The sequence below is a fragment of the Astatotilapia calliptera genome, chromosome 19, assembly GCF_964374335.1.
Source record: "Astatotilapia calliptera chromosome 19, fAstCal68.1, whole genome shotgun sequence".
NCBI classification, from domain to species: domain Eukaryota; kingdom Metazoa; phylum Chordata; class Actinopteri; order Cichliformes; family Cichlidae; genus Astatotilapia; species Astatotilapia calliptera.
In genome coordinates, this window is record NC_137440.1 from 23,557,853 (window position 1) to 23,577,759 (window position 19,907).

General features: G+C 40.2%; 1 protein-coding gene across 4 annotated transcripts in view; it reads left to right on the plus strand.

The window, feature by feature from the left end:
* The first annotated feature begins 333 nt into the window (after positions 1 to 333).
* LOC113011928 (single-stranded DNA-binding protein 3) overlaps positions 334 to 19,907 on the plus strand; it is a 36,159-nt gene continuing 16,585 nt past the window's right edge. For all 4 annotated transcript variants that reach the window (XM_026151796.2, XM_026151794.2, XM_026151795.2 and 1 more), the window contains exons 1-4: positions 334 to 601; positions 7,890 to 7,962; positions 8,715 to 8,776; positions 14,017 to 14,101. In XM_026151796.2, coding sequence (XP_026007581.1) covers positions 546 to 601; positions 7,890 to 7,962; positions 8,715 to 8,776; positions 14,017 to 14,101 — 276 coding nt within the window. In that variant the 5' untranslated portion in view covers positions 334 to 545. The remainder of the gene's footprint in view (positions 602 to 7,889; positions 7,963 to 8,714; positions 8,777 to 14,016; positions 14,102 to 19,907) is intronic.

The following is a 19,907-nucleotide window of genomic DNA, read 5'->3' on the forward strand; positions in this document are numbered from 1 at the left end:
CAACAAGGGTGGGTATTTGGGACTATCAAGCCCCCATCTGCTGTGGCAAAATGAAGCCCTGAATCTTTAGCAGGATACATATTGACATATAATTGCTTAGAAAATGTTTAAAAACACCAAAAGCATTCAATCTGAATAATCTTGTGCTGTATATGAACTCACATGTAATGTAAGGCCTGAATTTGAAGGCCATCAAAAAGAACTTGAACTTCAGCGAAGTCGACAAAAACTGAGTCACTGCGCCTTTAAGAAGCCCCCACCGTCTCGCAACAGGGGGGGCGTGAGCTGAATCCAGGAACAGCGATTGAAAAAAAAAAAAAACGCTCCACCAGCGGACTGTTTCAAGTTCCCCCCGGCTGAAACCCTGCCTGATTTGTGGGCAATGTTGGGGATGTAGAAAAAAAGGAAACCGGAGCAAAGAGAGCGCAAGGGAGAGATAGGGAGACAACACTAACTAGGTAGCTATGGAGATAGTAGGTTTTCCTGGTAGCTTTCTTTGACAGGTGTCGAGTGGGATAAAATAAAGTATCAGAACAGCCTCCAAGATGTACGGCAAAGGAAAAGGAGCTGTTGTCCCCTCCGATAGCCAAGCAAGAGAAAAGTAAGTACAATATTGCACTGTCACAACTGAAATCCAGCAAAGAAGTGTGCTAAGGTGGCTCAACTTGCTAACTGATGTGGAGCAGTTCAGTCACTCCAGCGGAGTCACGCATGTTACTGGAGCTCTTTTCTAAAATTTACCGGCTACTTCAAGTGAAAGCTGTGCTACTTTATTCTTCGTGTTTGCCACTTTGTTTGTACTCGTGCCTCTACCTTTCTTCTTATGCATCCTCCCAACTACAGGCATGGCTGCTAAGTTAGCCCAAGTGGCTAGCTGCACTGCCAATTTCACTCTTGTCTTTCTTGTTTTCTCTCAAGTACAAAAAAAGGAAAAAGAGAGAGAAGCGGCAGTTTGAGCAACTAAAGTTGCTCCACTTTTACCTGCAGGGAGTGTTTTCTGCGCGTGCTTCCAGCGATAATGTCTGAACGTGCACTCGGGAGCATTGATGGGGATCCCACGTCCATCTCTTTGCCCCTCGCCCCACAGTGTGAGGAACAATGCATTTGGAGCGACGCCGTGCATTGTAGCTAGCATGCTTTGTGTCGCCTCGCTGAAGCAGCAGGTATAAATAGAATACAGCTGTTTGGGGCTTTGTTAAAAACTAGCAGCGGAACGTGCTCGAGAATTGTTCCAGAAACCCAGACTGGTTACATTGTAGCGATGCCCGTGTTCGGCCAGCGAACAGCCGCTTGCGGTCTCCGCGTAAAGGGGAGCTGCGCCTCCTCTTTAACTTTTGTGGCCCGTGGAGATTTTCTGCAGTCATCCCGAGTTGTGCGAAGCGCCGGCGGGGACAAAGTGCTCACAAAAATGCCGCCGCTTTTTTTTTTTTTAAACCGTAGGAGTTCCACATGGGCCTTTTATAGTGGTTGGTTTTTGTTTTGTTGGGAAACTTAGATGGCGTTAGCTGTAGCCCTCCAATCCCTTTGTCTGTGTGCCTCTGTCTCGGTGCCTTGTTGTTCGCTCTGAAGATACGTGCCGCACGTTTAGCAACACTCCTGTGAGTTTCGGAGCTTTCACGTTAGTCTCAAAAAGATTTGTAAAAACCCCATGTGCACTGGTTCCGAAATAGAAGACACGCTTCTCTGCAGTGAACTTCCTTTCCTAAAAGTCACAGCTAGCAAAGCGCATTGGGACATTTATTAAGATTCGTTAAACTTTGGTTAGATTTAACAGTTTGGGAGTGTTGTGCTTTGCAAATGGTCCACAGTGGGGTCGGATTCTCTACGGTTAAATATCCTGCTGAAGAAAAAGGAAGAGGGAAGAGCTTTCACACAGGTCAATGCTTATCGATTCGTCCTCAGAGCGGATGAGTTGGACACATCAGCTCTGACTTGCCGGACCGGTCTGAGCTGAAGTGGGACCAAATTGTGAGACTCGTGTGCATGTTTGCATGAAGATCAGCAGGCGCCACGTTACCCCACACCTTCTATTCTGTCATTTGTGAAGCCATCTGCTTTATTCTTTTCCTCTGTGCGTGGCTTTTACACCTCTTTTCTCCATCTGCCTCCCAACTCTCACTTCCCCATCCACTGCTGCTCCTCAGTCTCTTCATCCCTCACTTCAGTGTTGAATTATTGAGACAGACTGAAGCAGCTGCTCTCAGCTTTGCGTCAGAGTTGAGAGAGACAGAAGAGAAAGAAGGAGACAGAAGAGAGGGAGATATGGTGGGCAGGCTCATCCATGTTTAAAGAGGGGGTTTTGTCGGGAGCCTCAGGCAGGATGTCAGGTGTGCCGACCGTGTACATCAGGGAGATTTCTCTCTCTGTGGAAGTGAGTTTATGCACGCGCAGATGTCCCATCTTTAAATGTATAAGAGCGTAGTGGGCAGGGAGGTCAAAGGGCACCTCACATGAAGTGGAAGAAGGAAGAAAAATTTTCTTAAAGCAGGAGAGAGAATACCAACCAAGTAGCGTACGAGTCAAGCTATGTGGAGGCCACACAACCTTAACAATTGGCAGAAAAAGGGTTGCTTCAGTTTTTTAACCTCCCCTGATGAATATAATATCACACACTGCTACTTGACTGCTTCTCTAATCTCCTGTACCACCTGCTGTTCCCTCCACTGTAATACTGGGCATGTTCCCGTTTTTGTTCCAGTCAAAGCCATTTTTTCGTCTCTCCCTTCACTCCACCAACCGCTAGTGGCTCCTCACCTTAAACTTCTCTTTCTTTTTCTATGTCCAAGCTTCTGAGCTTTAATAATGCAGTAGGCCAGGTGCACACACAAGCTGCCCCTTCTTGCAGCCCACATACAAAAAACCCCACACACATACACACCACACATAAAAAATTCATTGAAGGCCTCTTGGGGGGCATCTGCATCGTGAACCTCCCATCCCCAGATGTAACACCAAGTCCTTACCCGTTTCCTTCCAGTCAAAACTCCTGTGTAAGGATGCACATGTATTGAGGAAGCCTGTAAGCCTGCAGTGTGCAGGGACATGCAGACAGTATCAATATTTGAAGCACTTGCTGTATCCTAAAGCTTCCTGTGAGCTTTTGCCAGGCATTTCAAAAATATTTAAAACTGGTTTTAAATCCAAGGAATCTGCGGGTGTTGAGGTGCAGAGGTAGAAAGCTCTATGATGCATAGCATGTGTGTGTGCGTTGTAGGTGCTTGTGTGTGGCTCAATGCTAGACTGACCTGCAAGTGGCAGTGACTTACACTCTACACCAGCGGTCACAGAGAGCTCTGTGACCTACAAATTGCTAGGAGCCTCAGAAAGTGGTCAGATTCCCCTGGCTAAAGTGGTCAAGTGTTCGCGTGTGTTTGTTTCAGCAGAAGTGCAGCCTTTAGCCTCATAAGAGCATTGGTTATTTGTACAACAACTAATCTGCCACGCTGTCTGTTTTGAATTAAGTGGTTGCACTCGGGATGGTTTCTTCCTTTTGAAATATCAGTGCACTATGAGAGATTTATTTATCATGGAATATAATAAAAAATATGAATTCTTCTGCGAAGAAGTCAAGGCCAGTTGTGCTTTGTTTGTTTGTTCATCGATATGTCTGCCTGTTCATTTATGTGCTCTTATCTCTGTGACTATCTGCAACAGGGAAACACCCTCGGTTATTTATTACCTTCCAAGCAGGTCAGCCCACTGTACATACGCAGAGAAAGCAGCACTTTGAAACTGTTATCTCTTTCCGCATGAAGTGCAGGACTACTAATGATACATGTTCAACCTGGACTGACCCATTGATAGTTTAGCCTTATGTAACACATGTGTCATTATTGTTGACTGAAAACAGTGTCTGCAGCTGGGATGTGTGTTTACAAAGAAACTTTCAGTTTCTGTTCTCTCTTGGTCTCGCACTCTTAACTTTTAAGACAAGTTGGGTAGTTGCAAAATGTTTCTTTTATTGAAATTCCCGCCTAGACAGATCACTTAAATCTATTCAAAGTAGCAACCAATAGGAATGTACCAGTTTATTGTCGGCTAATGTTACTGCCATTGGTTAGACTCCATTTATAGTTTTCTGTATCTGGGATCCAGGTTTATTAGTTACAAACACAATTTGAGCTCATTCAAAATCGGTTGACAACTTTATGATTAATACGCAGATCTTTGCTTACCTGACACAAAGGGTACAGTGGAAAATTACAAAAACAAATCGGTTTCCACTACTGTCTAAATTATTTCAATCATTAGTTCTGGCCCAGAATTTCCAACTTGTTGCAGCGCTAGTATACAGTGCATATTATATTATTAAGCTCAGGTCAAGAGGACAGAAGGTTGTGCACCTCATGTCGACCCACTTGAATGCCAACGACGCATAGCGGCATGCAGGACTCTAAGGTGGCTTACAGTCTCTATAGGCTTATACATACATTGTGTGAGCAGTCTTGGAAGTTTGCAGGTTTTGAGTCCAACAATGTTGGTGAACGGGTGTATTGATGGTTATATACATGTGTATATATGTATGAAATATATGAATGACACTCAGAGCTGGTCATGGATGATGATGAATTTGCCACCTTCAGTTTGATATCTTGTGTTAAATCATACACATAATGTGTTCTGCTTAACTTTTAAGAAACATGCATTAAAATCCGCTCACTAGCCCCGTAAATGTCTTCTGCCTGTTTTCTCTCGTGAAGGACAAGGTTTGAACATGTAGGGACTAACATCACTGCTGTTACTGTCTATTTGCCTATTCATATCTTTCACAGACTACATTTGCATACTAACAATGCATATTTTAAACATTTGCATACCATTTGTAGTAAGTACAGGTCAGTCACAGATCATATCTCTTAACGTAACCCATGGCAGTTTTTTTTTCCATTTCTGTTATTAAGCCTTGAACCTCACAGAGAATTTGTTCATTGCTTTACTATCTGGATGTTTATTTTAAGCGCATTTATTTAATTTTTTTTCCTTCAGTACAGGTTATTAGTTTAAAGAACAATGCTCTACATGATTGTGTTTATAGCCTGGGATGATTTGCAAAACATACTCCTAAAAGAGACAAGAATAAGGAAACAAGTGCAGTTTAACATCCCCATAGCTAACACTGGATAATTCTGAATACTAGCACAATGGCAGTTGAACCAACTTCATACTTTTATTGAGCTTCTAAACATTTTTTTGAAATCAAGTTGGATGATTTTGATATTTAGAATGGAAAAACTAAATGTAAACAGGGTTGTAAAAACCTACAGTTTTCCGAGGGATGTCCACGAGGGCAGTCGCATGTCCTGGAACGGGACTGGGGTGAGGCCCTCTGTCATCTCCAGACACAAGCAGCTGGAGGCAACTGCTAGTGATCCTTCCACAGGTTCACCTAAGGAAGTCTTGTTACAGCAAGTAATTCTTTTACTTTTAAGTAAGAACAGTAATCTGGGGGTTTGACAAAACATGTACTGGAGCTCAAGCTAGTTGCTTCAAGCTATTTCTAGAAGTCCTTGCTTAAACCTTTTTTGCATGTCTGTCTGCAGCGTCAGAAAGCAGGTGAGACACTTGCACACATTTAGACATGAAGTACAGGCAGCTGTGCTACATGTAAATGTATAGTAAATAGTTGGACAGGATCAGTTAGCAAATATTTGTTACTTCACTTAAAACAGGTGAGCTGTCACATAAAATTGACCTTTATCCCAATGACAGAAATTTGGAGTTAATTGTTATACTTGTTTTGACTGTTAATCTAAAGATTTCAGATTGACTTCAATTAAAAAAACAAACAAATTTCATAAAAATAATATTATGTTGATGGAGTGAAGTTTAAAACAAGCCAGCACTTGACTAATGTACAGCATGCACTCATCAGCTTTATTGATTGGTTAATAGAAAATCAGAAAACTGTGATATAAACCCACCATAACTATCCCCAAATCACAGGGTCGCGCCATCAGGCGTCCTGATTAGTCAGAATAAATTTTACATTTACCAGATTGTGACCAAGAGATGACGCGTCAAGCCTAAACATTTGAGAACATTTGACAAATGATTTCTGAGCCTCCAGTCGATGGTCCTAATAATAGTGGTGGATTAATTTTCTTTTTATAGACACACCCCAAGGTTTAATCTTAGTCCATATGCACTTCAGGACCACAGCTATGCACAAACCTAAGGGTAATTTGAGTATTTGCAACCTCGGCGGTTATTAAACTGTCTTTATCCATTTTATTTTCATTGAATGCTGATAGAACTTCCTCTTTAGCATCTTCTTAAGAGACTTAAATGCATTAAATATGTTTTAATAGATATTTCATCTTATGAAGAAGTAACTTTGGAAACGAAGACAGAATTGGGGGGGAAAAAAAGCTGTCAGTGGTTGAAAACAAACTGAACAACATCCTAATTATCTCAAAATCATGTGTCATTGATCAGTTCATCGACTAATGATAGGGACTATGACACTAAGCTACTGTCCTTCTCATTAGGACCTTATTGGGCTGTCAGAGGACTGTCTGCTCTGGGCATACGGGGCACTGTCATATCCACACTGCTGGTCGATTGATGGTCCATTAACAGCCTATTAAACATGACTAAGTGAAGGAGTTAGGAGTACAATGTTGGGCCAATGGGGGTTTCCCACTCCACAGCATGGATGTCTGTCTGTTAATAGACCCTGGTGGATTGCCATTTTCAAATGTTGCTGGCCTGTTATAATAGCAGCGATTTTGAAAAGTTTGACAAGAGCTTTTAAAATATGGTTGGAACGATTGGGAATGCCTGTCATGTGCAGCTATTTCTGCTGGTATGTGGTGCTTTGAATAGAAGCGTATTCTTCAAAGAGTCTGACTGTCTTTAGGTTTTGTTGTGATTAAAGGAGTTTGGATAATTAGGCTTAATAAAATGCACAGAAGCAGTAAAGTATAGCAAACTATACAGACCACCTGGAGTCCCAGAATGTTTAAGTGAGATTTATGGTCTAGGAGAACAGAGGCGCTGTAGAGCTTCAGTCACAGGAGCTTTTGTTTTTCTTCAGTGACTTTACAGCCATCCCGAAATAAAGTGAAGATAACAATACGGAGGAGCTCCAAGTCTCCGGAACTTTGAGCTCAAGGAACTAATGTCCAGGAAGTGTTTAAGGAACTGAAGGTTCATTTTGCCCCTTTTGTTTTTACTGTAGTGTAAAGACCCATAAAGACGAATCAAATTAATCACCAAGTGAGGAGGTGATGAGGTTATGACAAAATGTCCAGATGCTTTAGCAAGGCCATATGCATTACTTTAAAAAAATCACTACTGTAAGTTTTTATTATTTATTTAATAATTAAAAAAAAATCCAAATAGAAGAGTCAAATCCACCTAAGTTAAATTGTAAATGTACAGCAGTGTTATGAGTATGCATGTATGCATAGTATGGAGTGTAATACTGGGATATTTACTTGTATTAATAGAACTATTCACTGTAATGAAAAGAACTATAATAACACAAGCAAAATCTTAGGTTGGTCATTGTAAGTCCAGTCTTCTGTTGCTGCATGATGTTATAGGTTAGCCTGATGGCTGAACGTTTGAACCTTTGTCTGAACTTTCAGAAAGTACTTCCTGTTTAACCCTAACAATATCTGACTGACATTTAGTTAACCCAACTTCTCTGTTGATTGAGGAAACTTCTAAATGACTTCACCCTCCCTGACTTTTTTTATTTTTCCCACTCTTGCCACTTCCTGATAATAGTTTGTTCCTTCTTCACAGTTGAACAGTCGTTGATCTGTTGATACATAATCTTCATTCTTTTTGTCTAATTTGTTAAAAATGCAAGACAAAGACAGAGGAGTTTGACATTAATGTTGAAAAATATCACTAATTTTTCTTTTTCTTTTACATTTCAGGTTGGCGTTATATGTGTACGAATACCTGCTACATGTGGGAGCACAGAAATCAGCACAGACCTTCCTGTCTGAGGTAAGACGGCAGCCATGACATCGACTTTTTTATGCTGTACCGAGCCCGGTCGGTTTATAAATGCCTTCGTTCTTTGCATCTTTCCTGAAAATCACCCTTATAGTTTAACCTTACCAACTCCTGTTCAAGTACATGTTACCAGAAACATTGGCCTTGGTTACTAATGAATGGAAAACGGCTTCCTGCATTACCAAGCTTTACACGATAGATCCCTCCTGTAGCTCGTGTTATAGCAGCTTGTACCCTCTCAGGCATACATCGTCAGTGCAAACATGCTAAACATGATTACAGGGTGCAAGGTGTTGCATAAATTTTTCATAAGGAAATCCTATAACGTTACACCGGATCATGCTCACTGTCCAACCAGGGGATCTTAGTGAACCGGTGAAGTAATGTTATTTCTAGCCGTTTATAGGCAGTGTATTGTAAACTGCATTGTCTCAAGTCTGCTGACAGCCCATTTGGGTGTAAGGAAGTAAATTAATAAGCTATACTCTAGATGATGATTGTACTTTACATTAAAAAGAGGAACAGTAGAGGGCTAATAGAAGAAAGATAGTCGGGAAGAGGGTGATGCACAGAGCCAGAAGGATGCCGATCTTCACATTCGATACCAGTGACAGTTTGAGACTAACTGATTATGTGTTCTTAACCTCGGACCTGCAGACATAATCCTCCCTCTCTAGTGGCCATAAGTGACCTCTTTTCTTCTGGCTTCCTTTTCCTTTCCCTTTTTCTTTTCCTTCTCTCAGATTCGATGGGAGAAGAATATTACATTAGGCGAGCCCCCCGGATTCCTCCATTCATGGTGGTGGTAAGCGATCTATTCAGTTGTTCTATTATTAGCAGAGCCTTTTTGCTTTTTATTCTTGTTTATTTCGAGTGAGTATGTGGATTTTTACTTGCGTAAACACATTTTACAGTGTGCATCTTAAACTGTGTATCCCCCCTCCAATAAATCACTACTGTTATGTGAACAAACAGCTGTAATCCAGGTTTGAGAATAATAAACTCAACACATAAATCAGTACATGCAACCATTCAAAAGTTAAGGTGCTTGGGAAATGCCACTTTTTAATTTAATTAAGGGTACTTGCCCATATTCATGATTTAAAGTGACTCTCAGAGGTGGGAGGTCTGACAGAGTCTCACCCTTGGGGTTGACCAGACTCACCGAGGGCGTGACCCCCTCCCTTCCTGTCTTCTCGCCTCTCCCCTCCTCCAGCTCTCCAACCTTCACCCCCGATTCTGAAACAATAGATCCAGATGGTTAGGGAATGGACCCCCCCTCCCCCCCCTCCCTTCCCCCTCCTCACCCTCTCGTCAACCTTTGTAGCCCCCCCACCTCCCACTTTTTTCCCCTTTGTTCACATGGGAGAGGGATTCTTGGTAGATTAACCCTTTGCATTCCAGCTTCCTTTGTGTACAGCCTCCCCCAACCCCTACCTCCACCCCCCAATCATTTCTCCCCAGGGCTAAGATTTAACCTTTAGGGTCAATACCTTACGAACTGATCAGCAGTTTCACTTGTTTTGAGGGATTGCCCTCATCCTGTGGTTCACATTTACGGGTAGAACCATGTTTGTTTTACTGTAAAACCCACATTTAACAGCATTTTTTTTTCTTTCTTTCTACCACATATTTAAACTTGGATGGAAATATTTAAGCCTGTTATTGGTATGTGGGTTTCCTGTGGATGCAGAGTCCCCTCCATTGTGTCCGTTTGTAGTTAAGACTACTGAGAATTGAGGCTACACTTAAACAGATCTTAAGCTTATGTAGCTAAAAAGAAACTGAGCAAAAGCTAAATCGTTGAAAATCTAAACTAAAAATTAAGCTGCTGAATTGTCTTAATACACTGAAACAGTAGCAGACAAGGAGTATTTTATTTTTCTAAAAGTCAGCACACCTAATGACCAAAACCACAGAAGAATACAATTTATTTTCATTTTTTTCATACTTCTTCACATTCTTGGCATATGAAACCATTTAGCTTTCACTTAAGACTTTGAAATCTGTTCAGTATAAGCTTTTAAATGATTCCTGGAAATGACTGGAGAATAGTTAAAATCATGCGTTTTAATGGGGATTTAAATTATGAGAGGAGTTGGCAGGTGTTTGGAGGAGTACTGACTAGTACCTGAATTACGTCTTTTAACGGGAAGATGTTATTTTCTTACCTCCTCTTAATAAAAGTTTAGCATAGAGAGTGAACAACAGTGTTATAAGAGTGAGTTATTGAGCACTGATGCTATTGAACCAGCTGTAAAAACAGCACACACACAGCTGAGTAGCTGATGCTTGGTTTGGACAGAACCACACCAAGAAGTTGATAAAAATGATGAGCAGTACCTGGTGATGTCACCACTGAGGAAGCTCTTGTATTGAGTTCACAGGTGGCCAAAAGTTTATTTGGATGAATGGGAAGTTTTATCGTCTCCTTGTGTTTAACAAGGAGAATTCATAGTAGAGATGGACCGATCCGATATTACGTATCGGTATCGGTCCGATACTGACCTAAATTACTGGATCGGATATCGGAGAAAAATAAAAAATGTAATCCGATCCATTAAATATCACGAAAGCACCTCACAAAACTTGCAACACGCCGTAACTCACCTCAGAACGTTAGCACGTCGGAGCAGTATGCATCACGTGATAGAGCGGCTGTGGCATGCGGGACCTGTGGTCTGGATAGCATTTGGAGCTTCGCTAGCAACCCGGCATTTCATCTCCGACAAAGTTATCCCGAGAGAAGTAAAGCAAGTGTGTAAGTCCATCTCTGAATGTTTGTAAAGCATTCCTGCGTTAAGCTTAACAAACGATATATGGAGCGACTGCCTCTTCTTGCTGCTACTTCAATCATGAAACTGCTTAATGATCAGCTGATCGGCTTTTCTGTCGCCAGTCCGTGTCTCTTGTTTGCTTTTGGCCCACTTTGCACCAGAAAGAGGAAACCAGCGGCTGAACAACAGCAGCACGTTTAAGCTTGATCAGCTGTTGTTCGAATGTATTTAATATTACTTTCTACTCGAGGATCTTTTTCTACGTAGCTGACGCTGGTAACTGTGCAGGGGCGGATCTAGCAAAGTTTAGCCAGGGGGGCCGATAGGGCATTAACAGGGAAAAGGGGGCACAAAGACATACTTTTCTTTCTTATTCTCATTTAAAATGTCGAGCTTTTAATAAATAATTATCTGACACCGAAAGTTTTAATTTGATGTAAAATGAATAGAAGTCAATTACTGTATATAGTGACTATTAAGTCTAATATACCCTAGTAAGCTATAGTACTTTTTCCTTTGGGAAGGTACCATCTGTGCAGTCTGCAATTTTGTTGAAGAAAGATGTTGAATCTATTTAATATTTCTTGAAAAATAATTGATTTCTGTGCATTTTTTTCACACTGCATCAAATTAAGGTTGATTACGTCGATTAAGCATCATGAGGTGGAGCGTGAGGGGTGGTTCCCTATTTTTTATTTATTTATTTTTGTTGTTGCTGGGAGTTGGAACCCTATTAGTTAGGTTGCTTAATATTTACGCTAAGTACTCTTTAAAATACCAGAATAGGGAGGATGGTGTAGGTTTAAGTCTATTAGATTGATCAGTATTGCTGAACTATGAAATATTTTTTTTTGCATACAGGTATAACAGAATAGCTTTAGTGTAGTTGTTGTTTTAAACTTGAGTATGAACTTATACAAAATGCAGCAAGATATTTAAAAAAAACAGTTTTGTTGATTAAAAATCACTATATCGGATTCATATCGGTATCGGCAGATATCCAAATTTATGATATCGGTATCGGACATAAAAAAGTGGTATCGTGCCATCTCTAATTCATAGCTGTGGACAGTTCATCCTCATCAAAGGAGGAATTTCAACAATTGATCACGGTCACCAGAACAGCTAGCAGTGTCATCCGACATCATGACGACTGTTTACACTCAGTGGTTGTTGTGAGATACAACAAAAATAAATCAGAATATGTGTTCAAAGTGACAAACCCCCTATACCCCCCAGGGTGTAGTTTACATATGAAAATGTTGACAATTGTGAACATCCCGAACATTTAAAAAGAAAAACAATATTCAGTGCAGGGCCACACAAAGAACAAAGCAACATATTAAAAAAATTCTGAAAATGTCAAAGTACAGCATTTGCCAACCTTTCATACAAAGGCGACTCTGCTCCGTGAATCTTTGTAGAGCCTATGATGTAACCTACGTGGCCAACGCCATTGCCAGCATTCATGCTTTTGCGCAGTGTTAATTGTGTTGTGTCCCAGCATTTTATGCGGTGCCAGCCACGATACAAACAAATAAAATCCTGAGGCTTTTCCCCTCCTGCCTACCCGGGCTTTGGTGTGGTCAGTTTTTGTTGTCGTTGGTTTTGTTTGGGTTTTTTCGGAAGCAAACATATTTGCCCCTCAGATTTTTCCACTTCTTTGTACATTCCCTCATGTTCGTTCCGATAGATTCAGCAAGCTCCCTGCCGCAATTTGCTGACTTCTGTGAGTCCTCAAATTGAGGCTATGGTTATGATTCCCCATATTTAGGTGATAATTGTTATTCTCTCACTGATGCATTCAAAAACTGGTACTGATCAGGCCAATCACAATAGCTGCAGACTGCATTTATGTGCCATGTAGTTACATTTCCAGGTGCACATCAGGTTACAGGAGACGTTTGTGGCGCCGTCAACAATAAGAGTCCAAGGACGTGTTGTAATAAAAAGCAAATGAAAGTAGAGAATAATAATTTGAAAGCATGCAAGGCAGTATGAATCTAAAAAAAAGTTAGATTTGTTATTTAGTTAAAAACTTTGTTTCAGAAGGTTCTGAAAGGTGTAATAAAATAAGCATGATGCTGTGTTATGTAAACATTCAAGAAGTGCATCTTCTTGAGATCAAATTTTTTTTTTTTTAAGTTTTATTGCACACTTGAGCTTTCAACTTTGGTCATTAGTGCTGTTAGGTGCATTTTTTCCCCAACTTTTACCGGCACTTGCTTCTTCCAGAGTTTGCTGATACAGGTATCGCAATGCCCACAAAAACCCGCCTCCTCTCAGTCAGACTCATGCACTGCAGCTGAATAATACAGGCTTATTTTTATTTTTTAATACAAATCAGACATCTTATGCCCTCAGTGTTGCGGCGACTTGTCCGCCCCTGGTATTGAAAATAATGTGGAATTATATTTTCTAAGGCATTCAAAGTTATGAATTCCAGTGTAATGGAAGGAATTTCCCCACTTTTGGGATTATTAGAGTATATCTTAAACAAATCAGGGGTTGTTTTTTTTTTTTTATATATATACATATATAAGAAGAATGTCTCTCTCCTCTGAGTTCATCTTGTCATTGTTTAAGCTGTTAGTAAAATAATCAGAGCAAATGAAAAAACATATGTGCTGCTTTGTAGCTTATGTGATCATTCTGACCTTCTAAAGATAGGCCACTAAGTTAGGATAAGCCAGCTTTTGGGATCAACATAATCTACTCCATTCTACTCATTTTGCTCAAATACAGGAGCTCATTATTGAACTATCCAAAACCTTCATAAATGTCTCATATGAAGGCAAGACTGTATGAAACGCACAAAAAAAATCCGCTTGGAAGTCTTAGTTTAGTCTTAGATGGGTAGCACACAGGCTGTTTGCATTCCCTGTTCTACTTATCATGCCCAAACACACTGACAAAGAAACTTTATGAATAGTTGGGTCCACTCTTGGTACGAGTCAGTGGAACAGTTACAGTGTAGGGACAGGAAATGGATGGAGGTAAAGAGGTCTGCACAAGTATGGTAATGCAAGTGTGTGCGTATGTGTGTATTCTGAGTGAGTGAGAGGTTGATTGAGGAGGCGACACTGGCATTGTGTCCCTCTTCCAATGATGCTCAAGTGTGTAAGAGGTGGTTTAAGAGCGCCAGGGAGATAGTGAGAGTGTGTGAATGGGTTATGAATAGCTGTTACACATTGGCTTGTATTGCTGTGTTTGCTAACCTTTGAACTGCACCCCCCCCCCCCCCCCCCCCCTCCCTCTTTCATTTCAGCGTATTCTGGGATTTGTATTGTGCAGCTCCAGACCGAAGAGAGACGTGTGAACACTCCAGCGAGGCAAAGGCCTTCCACGACTATGTAAGTGACAGACTGGCTTTTCTAACACTTAAAAGGAAACAATTAACAATTACTGTTAATCCTTTTTTTTTTTTTTTTTTTTTGCCTGTTCTTTTATGTATGTCTGCCAAGACAAACACTATATTTCAGTCACAAGTTCAAGTTTCTAGAGGAGTCTTAAAGTGGAAAACGGTGTATATATATATATATATATATATATATATATATATATATATATATTTTTTTTTTTTTTTTGATTGGACTGAAAATATTATAATTAAGTATAATTATAATATTATATATTATATATTATATTATATATATATTCGCTGTTGTTTCTCGAACAACAGCGAATACTGGCTGACTGGATTAAAAAGAAGAGAAAAAACGTGGTCCATATGAGACACTTCTGCTAACCAGAAGTAAAGTTCTAACTAACGGTCGTTTAACAATTCATTGATACATTCTTTTCTTGATTAGTTGATGTTTGGCCTATAAAGTACAAGGACATGGGGAATGTCTGTCCTTATGTTTAAGGTGGAAATCCTCAAATTCCTTTTGTCTGATCTAACACACAAACATTCTGATCATTTCAAAGGCTGAAACTTTTCGATATTTGTCCTTTGGCTTCAAGAACAACTTAAAGATCCACTCACACAAATTGTAAAAAAGTTTAATTGAAAATGCTTTCCCCCCCTATGTTCTGTCTTGTGTCTGTGTATGTATACCGTTACAGTGCTAGATACTCATTTAAAGTATTTCAGAGACTTCTTCAAACTTCAAAATTGTTCTTGACTAGTTTCATAACCTAAACGAATAAAAAAATGCAGTGTTCAACTCAGAAGTCGTCAAGAAGATCAATTTATGTGCACCAGGCTTCTTGAGTTTTGCTGTCACACATGCTGAATGGCATGCATGGACATGTGTTAGACCCAAGTATGATTGAGCAGGGAACATTTCCATACCAAACCTATGGTTCCTCATTTCTTAAGGTGCATCAATAATTGACAGAAAAGGAAGAAACTTCAGAGGAGCAGAAAAATAAAAACAATTTGAGAAACAGCAAGAGGAAAAAACTGAGGGAATATTATGGAAATCCAAAGGGTCTCATTCTGTGGTGTTGCTGATTGAACGATGAAACTGAAAATGACATTATGTAGGTAGATTGCAAGTCGGTGTTTCTCTTTGTTACAATGTATAATGTTGTTACAATGCACCACTTGAAACGACACCACACAGTGTAATATCCTTGCAGTGCCATGAAAACCCTGCTTCTAAAAGTGTGTTCTTGTTACCAACTTATATTAATCATGTCTTTAGCTTTACTTAACATAGAATCGCAATTCAGCAACACACTTTTTTTTTTTTTAATTGTTTTTCTGAACTTCATAGGTGAGAATGGCTTAAATTCTTTTCAAAGGTCGGGGTCAGCTGTGGTTTCCATAGTTTGTAAGGATTCAGTGTCTCATTTGAAATCAGTTCATTTGGATGGCCTCCTAATTGTTATTCCTGATTTTCCATCTTGCTGAGGAATTCCTCAAACAACAACTCCAGATTTCTGCAGCAATAATGCAAAGTGTTGTTTTTATTCCAGCATGAGGAGAAACTGTAACTCTGTTGTCATGTCTGTAAAAGTCATCTGCTCTGATTGACACTGTGTCTGTCTTCGGCGTGTCCGCTTTGGCCAAGACAGTGTGGCATTGTGTGTGCGTGTTTTTGTGTGTGTGTGTGTGTGTGTGTGTGTGTGTGTGTGTGTGTGTGTGTGCATGCGCTGTATAGTGTGAGGAGATAATGGAATAGAGTTCTAATCCGGTAATCCCAGCACTGGGCCGAGGCTAAGCCAGGGATTTGTGTGTGTGTATGTGTGAGTGTGTATGTGTGTGTTTGGATGGGTGGGGGGCATCTTTGGCAGCCAGCCCATAATAGGAGGGTGGATGGGCTCATACCCTCCTTCCAGTTAACCCTGTGTATAAATGTAGATGGGTGAACTGCATGTCTGCTCCTAGCAGCGATAAAGCAAAGGAGATGGGACTGGTTTAATTTGGGCTCTTGTCCCCCGAGGCTGGTCTCTGAGCACAGGTCCTTTTCTACTGGTTTCAAAAGAACGAGCCAGTTAGAGGCACTGAAGAAAAAGGCATTTCACCTTACGTTAAAACAGTTTCTTACTCTTTTGAGGATTGCAGGAGTGCACGCCAGCGTTTAAGGAACATTATTACAGTTCTGTCCACTGGGTGCAGAGACACAAATGAGGTCTGGCTAGTTTTTGGATGCGGGTTATAAAAGTACTACAGGGGTTATAATATAGTTGATTTGTTTGTGTATTTTTTTTTTCAATAGAAAATTACCTGTAATATTCATAGATCTCTTTGTATAGGTTTTTAATTCATGCTTAAATAGCTTTATAAATTTCAAACACATCTTTAAAGTGATGTGTTTAATGTGGCAATATTTAGCTGAAGTGCAGTAAACATGAGAAAAACAGAAGCCAAGGCAAACACCATGTATATGTATGTATAATTTAATCAGGGCTTGTCAATAAGACCAAGACCAGGGATTCTTGTCATGGGCTGTGTTGTATTACTTGGTAATCTTCTATTAAGTGAATTTTTGTCATTCAGCTTTCAGCAACATCTTTTTGCAAGTATTTGCTTACTGGGTAATTTAGCACTGCTAGCTTGATCACTTATGTTAATGAGTGATAGTATAAAGTGTTTCATAAATGAGTATTTCTGCTAAATTATTGTGTGTTGTTTTTTATTTTTTAATTTTTATTTTTTTAATGGATTTATTTGAATTTATGTTTTGAATGAGCTTGGGGATGTATTCATCTGGGACGAGGGGTCACGAGTGCTCATTGCTCGGCTATAGAGGCCCTTGAGTTTTATTTATTTAATTTTTCTGCTTTTAAAGCTTCTTCAGGAAGCTCTTCTGCCATTTTCTGTTACCTTCTCAAACTCCTTCCCCGTCTTCTTCTCATACACTCTGCAGCTCTGTCCTATTCACGTCATATTTTTGCAGCGTTGAGTACCTCTGTAACACCCCCACATCCGCATCTGTCTTCTGTCCCCATTCATTCCAAAAACTTTTTTTAACCTCTCTTCCTTGTTAACTCTACCTCTTACTCTTTCTTAGATCTAACAAACCAGCCCACCCCCTCTCCTCTCACTTCGCTTATCACTCGCTCTGTCTGAGTCTCCTTCTCTTGTTGCACCCACCACCCCCACCCCTACAACCCCTTTTCTCAAGACAAGATTGATTGGCTAATCTAGCTGTTTACCCACAATGCCTACTAGCACTGAAGAGAAGAGGGCAGTGTTGATAGTATAAAGACACAACCAAGAGACAATTGAGGTATTTGAAAATGGAGTTCAGTGAACATACCAAATGGATAGAGAAGGAAATTATAGATAGCTGCTTTTGTTATTATTTTAAATAGAGCAACTGTAATTTCCAACTATGTGTAAATCAATAACACTATTAAAAAAAAAACTACAGGAAATTTGAAAACAGCATGTATTTAAAGTTATAGTATATCTGTACTGGTGTGTGTTTTGGTGCTTTTCAGCACTTTCTGATGCCTTGGAGGACAGTAGCAGCGTAATAATATTTGTACCATTTCCTTTAATGCCATAAAGTGTTTAAACCTAATGAAGCATTAGTGACAGAAAGCAGCTCTTTGTTATACAGCAATTTCTCCTGAAAAAAATCCATTAAAACCAGCTGACATTATGCAGCATATTAAACAACCTGCAATATGTTTTCACTGTGAATAGTTTAAGGAGAAAGCCTCTTAGATGCAATTGAATAAAAAACCCAAACTATTCTGCCAAATTGCTGCCTGCTGTGTAACTGCTGCTTTCTTCCTCTTTTGACCACATTAAACAGAAATCTCTCTAAATTCCTGAAATTTCATATAAGTCGCATTACCACAGTGATTTTTTTTTAAAAAATGTCTATAATCCTGTTAAAACAGTATTTGTATGTATGTACAAATTCCTCTATTAAAAGCAAAGAGACATAAAACACAAGCATGTTTTATTTCAATCTATATTTTTGTCACTGGCTGACTCCAGATCAGCTAAATGGAGAACTTTATGCTTTTTGCATTGCAGAATAAAGTATGTAAGAGGGAAAGAAGTGTGTTTTTATATATATATATTAGTTATTTATTACTGTATTACTTAGAATACTAGTAATAATACTAAAACATCCATAATAATTTCAGTTCTTCCTTCTCCTTGATTTGAATCTATACTGTTATTCACTGCTGTTCTCATTCCACCCATAGTCTTGTCTTTTGGACGCTCTGCCATCTCTCTGGAGCGTTGGCTAAGTGGATGTTGTGTCTGCAGCATGTATTAGTGCTGTCATCCGGTGTGTGCGCACAAGTCCGCCTGTCTGGTTCAGTACTGCTACCTTGGCAGCAGCGTTTGGGGAAGTGCGTGTGTGTTTAGCGTGCACGTTGTGCCAGTTTTGAGGACCAGCTGGGTTTTCAGAGACTGTGTGTGTGCACGCGTGTTTGTCAGACGTGACGGTGAGAGGAGCAGCCATATCCTGTTGCTCCAGAGTGAAACATACTGTTTGGTCTGGGCAAATTAGCCAGATCACCACAGTCAGCTATTTTTTTTCCCCCCCTCCCATCTCCATATACTCTGTCTCGCATCCTCACTCCTTTGCCTTTCTACCCCCCCCCCCCCCCCCCCCCCCCTTCTCTCCCTTACTCTGTTCGCTAAGGACAGCAGGTCAAGGAGACAGTGATGAGGTACATATCAGTGTGAACCAGAATGTAGATTAGTACCTCTCCAGGCAGGGACACACATAAATACAGACACAAGCACACACATACAGGTGCATCTGCTGTCTCTTCCTACCTCACGCCCTTCTTTCCATCCAGTGTTTATATCTCTGTCTTTATCCCTGTGAAAGGTATCAGGCGGAGGTCAATAATGTGTTGAGCACTATTGATCTGTCCGGTAGGTCCTATGGGTGAGAGTGGGGAGAGGGAAATGGAGAGGGAAGGATCAATGCTATTTTGTATAGGCTATCTACATACTGTACTATACGAGCCAATCAGAATCATTAGTGTCTTGTTCTTTGATAGATTATTCATCAACACTATGAGTTTGTGCTGAAAAGGAAAAGCAGTCTCAACTCTGGATTAAGGTGTCAGAGCTTGAAATATTTTGCCACCCTGGTAGCGAGGCAGAGGGTGGAATACGTCTGAGTTCATCCTGATTTCCACAGGCTAAACTACTTAAACTCATCTCACTCCAACCAGGAGGAAACTGCTTCAATAAAGTGAGGTCATTGAAGAGTTTGGTACAGTCAGCTTACTGAAAGCTGCCTCAAGTGTAAAATTATTTTCATGGAACGAACAAATGCACGTCAAAGGTTTTACAGAGCCCAAGAGACCGTCTTCACTCTTTGCTTGGTAACTAATGACTTCATATGTTAGAAAATTGAATCAATAGGATTGAATGAATATTATTATTGTTGCTGGTATGTGAGTGGGAGGTATTTTTGCCTCACTGGATAGTGTATAATCCAGAAATAACAGGAAAAGATGAAGGGTGACTTGTCACAGAAATCATCATCCAGGCTCAAATCAGAAAAGGTGTGATAAGAGTACAAACATCAGTCTATTAAGAAGACTTTTTTTGGCCTTTTGTCCAAGTGTGCAATAGAGAGAAACAGGAAGCATGGGAAGACAGTCGGATGATATGAACCAAGGCTCTCTGACTGTCAGTGTACCCAATTAATGCTTCGTTTGAGGTGTCTGTCAGAGTCTTAATAAACTGTGGATGTACTCATCAGAGAGTGGGCTACA